This window comes from Dendroctonus ponderosae, unplaced genomic scaffold (genome assembly GCF_020466585.1).
Source record: "Dendroctonus ponderosae isolate FM_Combo_2020 unplaced genomic scaffold, Dpon_F_20191213v2 Dpon_F_20191213_8, whole genome shotgun sequence".
Classification (NCBI taxonomy): Eukaryota; Metazoa; Arthropoda; class Insecta; order Coleoptera; family Curculionidae; genus Dendroctonus; species Dendroctonus ponderosae.
The window spans coordinates 11,345,818-11,355,839 of NW_026019016.1; the positions used below are offsets into that span (position 1 = coordinate 11,345,818).

General features: G+C 34.2%; 2 protein-coding genes across 2 annotated transcripts; one reads left to right on the forward strand and one right to left on the reverse strand.

The window, feature by feature from the left end:
- The first annotated feature begins 882 nt into the window (after nucleotides 1–882).
- Nucleotides 883–2,022, forward strand: LOC109536096. The gene is made up of 4 exons (XM_019902178.2): nucleotides 883–1,463; nucleotides 1,541–1,611; nucleotides 1,703–1,805; nucleotides 1,861–2,022. Exons 1-4 carry the CDS (start codon nucleotides 1,452–1,454, stop codon nucleotides 1,942–1,944), a joined length of 270 nt encoding a protein of 89 aa, XP_019757737.2. The 5' UTR covers nucleotides 883–1,451; the 3' UTR covers nucleotides 1,945–2,022.
- A 1,568-nt stretch (nucleotides 2,023–3,590) lies between these two features.
- On the reverse strand, nucleotides 3,591–9,303 carry LOC109536197. The gene is made up of 5 exons (XM_019902309.2): nucleotides 9,206–9,303; nucleotides 6,322–6,416; nucleotides 5,496–5,683; nucleotides 4,924–5,432; nucleotides 3,591–4,750 (listed from the first exon to the last, which is right to left on the reverse strand). The coding sequence occupies exons 1-5, from the start codon at nucleotides 9,227–9,229 to the stop codon at nucleotides 3,968–3,970; spliced, it is 1,599 nt and encodes a 532-aa protein (XP_019757868.2). The 5' UTR covers nucleotides 9,230–9,303; the 3' UTR covers nucleotides 3,591–3,967.
- Nucleotides 9,304–10,022: the final 719 nt, after the last annotated feature.

Genomic DNA, 10,022 nt, shown 5'->3' on the forward strand with positions numbered 1-10,022 from the left:
GTAACTTTGGAATTTATTAGAATTAAGTAAACTAAAGGAACTGGAATAGGAATGTTTTATTTCCTCAGAATTACAGGTTGATCCTTCCGGTAACTCGAAAGAAAAGAGCTAAAAAGTCGCTTTCTTGTATTAACTCCCTCTCTTCTTAAATCTTTGGTGGACTTCATACCTAGGTTTTCTAAATTCTTTGAGTTTTCCGAATTCAAAATTTATTGTATAAAATCAAATTTTATTGAATGTTTTAAATTTCGCTTTAAATTAAGTTAGGCTAAATAAAAAGTGTCAGAAGTGAAGTAAGACATAAAAAAGCAAACAAATCATTGAAAGATAGTAAACATTCCGTTTATTCTACTAACGTATTTCCATTGTAGATGTTCGATAGACTTGATGAAATATAAAATCATTTTTATTTCCTTTAAGTTGACCGGAATAAAAAGTACAAGAAGCGAAATAACAACAAAACAAACACGCAAATGATAAATCTTGAAATATAATTCGCTTGAGAAACAAAGCTGTTTTAAATATGTTTTCAGTTAAACAAATTTTAAAGTTCAAAAAAGGAAAAGTTTGAAACTCAAAAGACAAAATCGAGTAGGTTAAAGAAAGAGCGGTAGAAATTGCTTATTGCTTGAATGCATCTTGATCCATCATGCTTGATTCTTGTGGGTTATTAGAGATTATAATTTTTGCGATGCATTTATTTGAGGATTATTTCAATCATCAAAAATTCGACAAATTTTAGGATTAAGCAATTATCATTACTTTGTTGTGGTGACTAAATAAACTGATACGCTACGTATTGTGGTATCTGCTGTCGTCAGTTTCTGCCAAGGATTAGATGCTCAATTTTATTCGCTTTTCACTTATTATTGAATTCTTCAAGTGTTTACCACTTATGGCTTTATTTCCAGTATGTTTAATTAATGCTGTACCCTAATGGCTATCGAAAAACAAAGCAAATTACTTGTGTCTAAAGTGATGAACTATCTCTGACTTATCAGTGCTATTGTCCAGTTATCCGCATAAGTTGCCATGCAGTTGTAGTTCATTCTATATCTTGTATATTGTGTAATGCATGTATTGATTCGAATTAGATGAATTTGTCCTGTGATTTGTTATATGAATCACGGAATTGTTTAAAAAGCCAGTTTCTAATATCTTGTATTGTTATTGTTGATGATTTTCACTTTTAGTTCTTTATTATTCCGATCCCATCTTCAAGCAAACGCAGAATAATCGTTCTTAAACCGAAGTTGCTCAACAGAATTTTGATGTGATTTGATGAAAATTTGGAACACTTTCAATGTCACTGCTTGGGATGCAAATTATAAACAATTTCTTGCCTATATAAATTCAAGTGGTTATCTAGTCAAAAGCACATACATGTCTTCAGGTCATCCAAGTGCGTATCAGGTTGTTGCGCCAATTGTCCATTTTTTAATGCTTAAGCGATGAAAATTTTTGTAAGTACGAGTACGAGTAATTTTTGTAAGTAATGATTGTTCGATATCCAGAAATATTGAGTGTGTAGATATTTTAGGTACTCATATTGCTGGTCTTATTATCGATTAATCTTGGAACCACTGAAGGTGGCTACGTAAGCACTTCAAGGTAAGTTTGGTGGATATTTCTATTTTTCTAACATATTTGTTCTAAATAAAATTAACGGATTTCAGTATTTCACATTAAACTAAAATTGTAGAAAATATCCATCATCTATTTCACGGTCTGATATAACTGACGGATTATGGAAGTCAAGAACAGAATGGAAGTTCCAGTGGGTAAAAGAATGGCATGTAAAAAAGGTATGTGTTTCGGTCCTAAAAAACAGTAGGTAATTGTGATAAAATGCTTTTACAGGTATTTATACCAATCTGGAGAAAAGTGTGGACTCCAGTAGAAATAAAAGAATGGATTCCTGTGCCAAAAGCTCTGCACAAATAGAGCCAATCCTAGGAAACTTAACTGTATATAACTGCACTTTATATACCATCCTGAGCATACTAAATTCCAACAATGTGAGATAACGGTCTTTAATCCTGAACTATTTATTGTTAAGTATTTATTTATTTTAAATTTTATTTTTTATAATAAATTGTTGAACAAAAAAGAATTATTTTTATACATATAATATATAAATAATCTTTATTTCCTACAGAAAAAGGCTATCAACCCAATCGGTCTTTCTGCCCAATTATTTTTATTTTAGTTGCAAATGACTTTTGTATATTTTGTTAGGCAGCTGCATTTCAATACTCGGTGAAAACGTTTACATGCTGTACTTAAAATGCAAGAAGTTTGTGCTAATCTTTTAATATTATTAACTGATTAATTACATTTTTATATCTAGAGGGATCAAACGAATGAAATAATTTACTAAATAACAACATTAATAGTAATTTTTCAACAAACAACAAATAATGATGATAAGAAATGAGACACAGTTAGATTCCTTAAAATGCAACATGAAAACGTTTGTGAAGTAAATTATGGAAGTGAATTCAGGATTAGAGTTAGGAGAGGACAGAAAATATTTTTCAATAATAATGGAAACATTTAAATGATAAAATAGTTGAAAGTTATGTTAAAAAAAGATCGATTCAATAGTAAGAAAAAATTTGATTGAAAAAATATAGTTAAAAATTTTAGTTCATTGTTGCTTCTTACGTTTGGGACCATGTAATGCAACAAGCCAACGAAAAATAAAAAAGTTGTCGGCAAGTATACATGTTGGGCTAAGAAAGTATAGAATATATGAATGTACTGTTGATGTGTACTGTAATCTTTCTAGAGTGGTAATTAAAATTAAGTTTTAATTCAAATAATATCCTCCATTAACGATATGCCAATATAACATACGAGAGCGGTCCGATAAGTACTTAGCCTACCAAAAAAAACCGAAAATTTTGTAAAAGTGGCGATTTATTTCTCAACATAGTTTCCTTTTGATTCGATACACTTCACCCAGCAATGCTCCAATTTCTTTAACCCGTCTGAAAAATACGTCTTCTCGAGGTCTGCAAAGCACGCCTTCGTGGTGGCTATGATTTTCTCATTCGACTGAAATTTCTGCCCGTCGAGTAACTTTTTGAAGTTTGGAAACAAAAAGAAGTCACACGGGACCAAATCTGGAGAATACAGTAGATGGAGCAGCACTTGTCATGGTAAAATGGCACTTTTTTCTTCGTCAAATGGGACCGTTTTTCTGCAATTCGATGTCGAACCGACCCAATAATTCGGTATAGTAGAGTGCTGTGATCATTTTTCCCTTCTTCAGGTAGTCGACGTAGATCACATCTTGTAAATCCCAGAAAACGGTGGCCATCACCTTTCCGGCCGATGGGACACTGTTTCTTCACACTTTCTTCAATCGGAGGTTTGCCAATACGAGATAGTAGATTTTTGTTATTTTCTCCTCCCTTTTCGGGGCATCTGGGCGTGCCTCATCAAAAATCAAAGTGCGACCACGTTGAAACTCGTTAAACCAATTTTTGATAGTCATCATCGAAGAAGTAGAGTACACCGCATCCAAGCGCTCTTTGATATTAATCAATGGGTGATATTCCGTGACAGAAATATTCTGGATATAATATTAAAATAATTTATTTACAAATATACAACAAGAAAAAACAAAACACTTAAAACTACAGAAAACAGATATTATCAATACTAAGGACTAGTTGGTACACATTAAAGAAATGAATGACCATCTAAGAACATAATAGCACATTTTTGCCTGAATGGTAAAATTCCCGAAATCTTTTTTGGGGAACCGTGACTTGTGCATGTAATTTAAAGTCAGTCTACATTGAATTCCAGAGGTTCAGCCTGCTCTGCTCTTGCTATTCAAATTTTCAGCTCGTTTCGCAAAATTCATAGCAAGTCTCGCATAAGTTTGACCTAATAATACTATTTACAAAGGTACGTGGCTGGGCAACTGGTACCCTCAGTAGTGCCTCAATATGAGCTACGACTTCTGACTTTGAATGTTTTCTGCTTCTTTCGGCGGTTCCGTGGTTGGGTTCCCATCTATATGCCTTTTTTGAAGGTTGCTTGCTGATGGAGGTGTAACAAATTTGGCGTCAACCTGTCCGCTTTTATCCGACCGGTCCCATCCATGGTGCTCTTCGTGATGGTGATCATGGTGGTCTGGCGAAGGGAACCATTCTTGGATGATGACTGGCTTCCAAATCTCCTTCCAGCCAGGAACCCAAATTTGCTTGTAATCCGGCACCCAGATTTTCTTCCATGCCTCCTTCCATTCCAATTTTTTATCGGGAAGCCAGATCTGCTTTTTCTCAGTTCTCCAGATTTGCTTCCAAGCAGCCTTCCATTCGAGCTTCTTGTCGGAGACCCAGATTTGCTTTTTCTCGGTTTTCCAGATTTGTTTCCACGCCTCCTTCCAGACCAACTTCTTATCGGATACCCATATCTGCTTCTTCTCGGTGCGCCAGATCTGTTTCCATGCTTCCTTCCATTCCAGCTTTTTGTCTTTAACCCATATTTGCTTTTTGGCCGGTTTCCAGTACTTTTTCCATGCGGATTTCCAAATCAACTTCTTCTTCCAGATATCGTGAGCTGTGTATTCGCTTCCTTCGTGGTCTTTGCCTAGGAAATGGTCGCCATGTACTCCTTCCTTCACCCAAACTGGATACCAGTACTTTTTCCAGGCGGGAACTTGGATGTCTTTCCATGCTGGCACTGATATTTCTTTCCAGACTGGTTTCCATATCTTTTTCCAGTCAGGAACCTGTAGGAAATGAATTTTACGTTTAGAGAATATCAGGTATAAGCAGAGGAAAATTATTTTGGTTTAAAAAAAAATTAGTTTTTGGAAAATTTTAGAACCTAAAAATAGTTTGACTGAAACTGAAAAAATTAGGCAAGGAAATTAATAGCAAAGTTATAGTTTAAATTGATTACCTGAATTTCCTTCCACGCTGGTACTTGTATCGGCTTCCACTGGGGCTTCCAAATCTTTTTCCAATCGGGAACTTGAATTTCCTTCCAAGCAGGCACTTTTATGTCCTTCCAGACGGGTTTCCAGATCTTCTTCCAATCGGGCACCTGAATCTCCTTCCATCCAGGCTTCTTTGTGGGCACCCAAATGGGCTTCCAGTACTTTTTCCATTGAGGCTTCCAAATCTTTTTTTGCGCTGGTTTCCAGATCTTCTTCCATCCCTTCTTCCAGGTGACCTTCTTCTTCCAATAGCCGGGATCATGATGATGGTCATGGTGGTCGTGGTGGTCATCATGGTGGATGTCATGGTGATCAAAGTGGTCGTCATGATGATCCAGATGAATATCATGATGATCTAGATGATCATGATGATGATCTATATCGTGGTGATGTTCAATGTCTGCTACGTGCTGGACTTCGACTCCTCCATCGTAACCACCGGCATATCCACCACCTAAGCCATTGTCTCCACCTGGAACGCAGTGAGTTCATTCATGAGTAAGACCTAACAAACCGAGTGTTTGTTAGTACGTACCAAGATTTCCCTCATCCACCTGATGGACATCAACATGTTGAACATCGACGTTTCCTACGTCGAAGGACACTTGTGCAGATGCTCCTCCTCCGAAAGCGCTTGCGCCTCCATCGGCATATCCAGTACTTGCGTCTGCGCCTCCACCACTAGGCGCTGGATAGTCATAGCCTACCCGTTTTTGCACTGTCCTAGAAGCAAAGAAATTATATATAAACACAGTCTGTAATTAATTTAATTTCTTTCTTATTTAATTAAAATTATTCACTGTTGTGGTGTCTGTTCTTTTATTTAAATATGTTGTTTCATACTTTTAATTAAGTCGAGTCTTGTAGATAGTTTTCAGTTAAACAATAATAAGAATGTGAGTGAATGAATGAACGAATGAATATTACGGACAACTAGGGTAAGATCGAGGAACTTATTCACTGTTTGGAAAAGCAAATGGTCCACCGAATAAACACGGAAATGAAGCAGATAATTCAAGTGAAAGATGAGAAGATGAAGCAAAAGATTGAAAAAAGCAATATAGGCTTTAATTAACAATTCTATTTATTATGTTCTTGTTGCGGCATTTTTGCAGAGTTGTGTGGTTACAGCAATAATGCGCCCAGAATAAGGTTCCTTTGCTGCTCCTCGTTTCTTTATTTAATAATTTTTAGTGTGTTACAGCTGACTGCTGAAAATGCAGTTTTGCGAAGAAATTATTATTGCTTTTGAGCATTGTTGGTTAATTTTGTAACATATTTGGCAAGTATCTATTGTACTGACTTGACTAAAATGCATTTTTCCATTTGTTTGATGGTTTAATTTTTAATTTATTACTTACTGTGGTTTTGCCGCAGCTTCATCCTTCAACGCACTGTTTACTACAACGGCTTTTGCTATTGTCCACGAAACATTGAGTGTTACCAGCAAGGTAATCTGCAATAAATAGTAATAATATAATTAATGAATATCTTCAAAAATTTTGTGTGTAGTTTATAATTAATTTATTTTTATTAGCTTGCCGCTAAAGCAACCTTTTAGTTCATTAAAAGTAATCTTAAACGATTACTTCTATTGGAGACAAAATCATTTACCATGAAAGCAGTATTTCACTTCCTCATTCTTGCATTACCACGACTTTGCCATATCGCGCCTTTAAGTGAAAGTAATGTTTTATTAGTGAACTTGTCAATGAACCCGAACTCGATAGGATTCACCTGACCATCCCATCATGAACAACAGCTTTGCATGAAACGATTTAATTGGAAAAACCAAATTAACAGTTTTTGTATTTAATTTTTAATTATTTAAATAAAAACTCGCCTATAGAAGTGAGTCGGAACAATCTGATCAGGATTTTGGTAGAAAAACTGGGACCTAATCAAGTATAAAAAATCATGAATCAGCTGCAAAGATTGCTTTCTTCAATGTAATGTTTCATGGTTAATTTGCCAGATTTGGTACGTGTCCACGTTTTTACGGTATTTAGGCAATAGAGCAACTTAGAAAATTGATTTAATAAAAATAGGAAATATCTATAAAATTGGCTAATGTAAACCACAATGAAGAATTTTGATATCAAAATATATTATTTGATCACAAGTTTGTTTCGAAATACAGAAGAACTGAAACTAAAATTTGTTCACGTGTGCTGCTTATCTAAAAAAAATTGTTATTGAAAGTTATAGTTTTGTAAATTTTGCAATGTTTCCATTTCCAATTTTAATTAACTTTAATTAACCGTGTTAAATTGTTTAATATGAATTTTTCTCTGTCATACAAATTCTACTATATTCCCATAAAACCACACAAGGAAAACCTCGAAAACAAAAATGTGTACCTACTCGATGCAAAAAATAAATGATCTGCCTACCAGCGATAAATTGCGCATTTACTTGACCCTAATAAGGCCAAAGAAACAATTTCACTTTCTTTCAGGTCTACATGCTATACAGGGTGTAGTTTATGGATGGAAAGTTGATCGGTCATGTTTTTATGCGTTATGTAATGGGAGTTATTGACACTGACTGGGTTTGGTCCTTAATGATGAGGCAAAATTTAATTAATCTGTCTGCTACTTGCAGAAAATCTGCTTTCATTTTGTTTGGCTTTATTGAATATCTTCTCACTTAGTTCTAATTAGGCTCTAGTGAAACTCGATTTTCACGCAACAGCAACAAAACCTTCTGAACAGTTTACGTATATAATCTGAATAATTCTAACATTAATTAAATAATTCATGTGATTTTGGGAGAAAGTGAATGGCATCATCTTCGCAGTTTGCTTTTTTGAATCAGTCCGACACTAACATTATTCGTAAATAAAGTGCCATAAATACAAACAGAAAAGGAAATAGAAAGGTGTTTGTTTTGTTGCAATGTTTTCATCACCTTTCCTTGAATCTACTTGACCATTTAGATGTAGGCGTATTGGATTGTGTGCCAACCAAAAACTTACACAAACTGTTTTGTGTTCGCTCATTAGCGCTCATGTGTTGTCAGCGTAATTCCGATTTAGCTTTGTTTGTGTAATTAATTAATTGTAATGTAATTGTTTATTGTAATTTCACCTTCATCTRAATATGCTATTGATTTATTGGAGTTAATATTAAAAGCTTGAAATGTTTTAGTTTGGTTCAATGARCCYACCGCTGTGAAAKGGCACMAAATSAAACTTCAGAGAACCTTTTCCAAGACCAAAACTGAAGAAGATGGGAAAACACGTAGTTTTAAAGACTTTGTGTTCATATAGTGGGTGTGTGTATATTAGCTTACTTTTGAGCAGAACAAGTTGTACTGAAGTASATTTTATTTATTTTAGCTCTAAKTTGTTAYGCTAAATTAAATGCGTTTTGCGTAGAAGACATTTGAAATGTAGACATTTTTWAYTATAGTTTTTTGCTTTCAATCGTTTTCTGCCCCGMCTATTTAAATGAATTTAATTTAATTAAGTAACTACTTAATTAATATCTATTAAACGTGTGTTTTGATTTTTGCAAACATTCTATAGAAATAGTCCAAAAATTTTGATGAAGGAATAAATAGCAGATTTTATAACAAACATTAATAATAATCATTAATTAATACAATAATAAAGTATTTTGAAATTGAAAATTAGCATTTGGGTTTGGTTTTATTTATAAATGATACTTCCTTTAAAACAATATAATACGAACTTAATGTTAGTTACTTGTTAGCCATAAAACCTATTAAAGAAAGGAAAAAAACTTTCCAATATAAAACCTATTAGTTGTAATTTGCATCCTACTTTTTTTGTCTAAATGTCCAATAATTGTTTACTTTTTTAAGCCCAAACTAAGCTCAAAAAACCAATAATTATTCAAGAGGTTTGAACTCCACTTTTAGTGCATTTAATCCATTCTAATGAAAAGCATTATTTGAATTGACATTTTTATGAATTTAAATTAAGATTTAGTGAAAATGTAAATTTAAAATAATGCTTTTCATTGAGATGAGCAGCAAATACAATATACAGGATGTCTAATTAATATTTTTCAAAAAGAAAAACATCATTTTTGTAGCTGTTCTCATTAAGCCTTAAAAATTCGGCTGCTTATTGCAAGGCTTTTTAACGCCTTCCACCCTGTATATTATATTACTACTCACTTTTAGTTAATCACTTTTCCAGCAAAATTAGTAGCTACCACAAAACACACAACAACAAAAATAATGTGGAAGAAGAAATCGACACAAAAAGACACTAACCACTAGGTACCGGTGGACCCTCATGGTCTGGGAACCACAGACACCAAATCGAAGGGGGTTCTTCTGAAAAGAAAAACTAATCACTCATGAGCACCGGATGACGACCACTTTGTTATATAGGTTCGGGGTACGTATCGGCGTCGGTGGGGCGTTTCACTTTCGCTAGACGTCGGCGTCTTTCAGAAGAAATGGAAGAAATGAAGCAACAGCACAAGGCCAAGTCACAAGGCTGATGCTGAAGAAAGCACGCGGCTGGTTTCCGTGTGCCGGCTTGTTTTGGTGTTCACCGGTAAAATGTATTACATATTTTATCCATTAGGAGAAACGGTTAAGTTGCGGTGGAAAGTTTCGGTCTAATCAAAGAAAATACTGAAAATACTTTTATTAATAAGCCTACATTGTAACGGTAGAGCCACGACGTTTTTTATACTGAAGATAAAGAAATCTGCTAATATAAAATGAAACAAAATTTAATGGTTAATCGCTCAATTTTGCCAAAGTACGTTAAGAAATAGAACGTTGGATATGGAAACAATAGAAGATAGATGAATTGATGATGATGGAGTAAACTGATTGATTGATCTAGAAAAATAGAAAATATCCCGAAGAATATTCGGAACAAAATTGAAGATTTCCACAATACTTTCCGCCAGATGAAAACTTTGAAAATCGGAAGATCGTGCAGAAGAGGAATATCGGCGACTTGACTGCCTGTTGACTTCTGATTTTTCTGCGAATTGTGTACAAATTTGCAACAGCTTGAACATTTAAAAACATCTTAAGCGAAAGTCAAGGAAAGTGTTTATTTATTGCTTCT

What these genes read in the sequence shown, in the direction of transcription:
- LOC109536096 (XM_019902178.2), top strand. An exon ending in GGCTACGTAAGCACTTCAAG is followed by an intron (nt 1,612 to 1,702) that starts GTAAGTTTGGTG and finishes CTAAAATTGTAG; the next exon opens with AAAATATCCATCATCTATTT. An exon ending in AAGAATGGCATGTAAAAAAG is followed by an intron (nt 1,806 to 1,860) that starts GTATGTGTTTCG and finishes ATGCTTTTACAG; the next exon opens with GTATTTATACCAATCTGGAG.
- LOC109536197 (XM_019902309.2), bottom strand. Translation starts at nt 9,229, where the DNA reads ATGAGGGTCCACCGGTACCTAGTG. An exon ending in GGGTCCACCGGTACCTAGTG is followed by an intron (nt 6,417 to 9,205) that starts GTTAGTGTCTTT and finishes TATTTATTGCAG; the next exon opens with ATTACCTTGCTGGTAACACT. An exon ending in CAGCGTGGAAGGAAATTCAG is followed by an intron (nt 4,751 to 4,923) that starts GTAATCAATTTA and finishes CATTTCCTACAG; the next exon opens with GTTCCTGACTGGAAAAAGAT.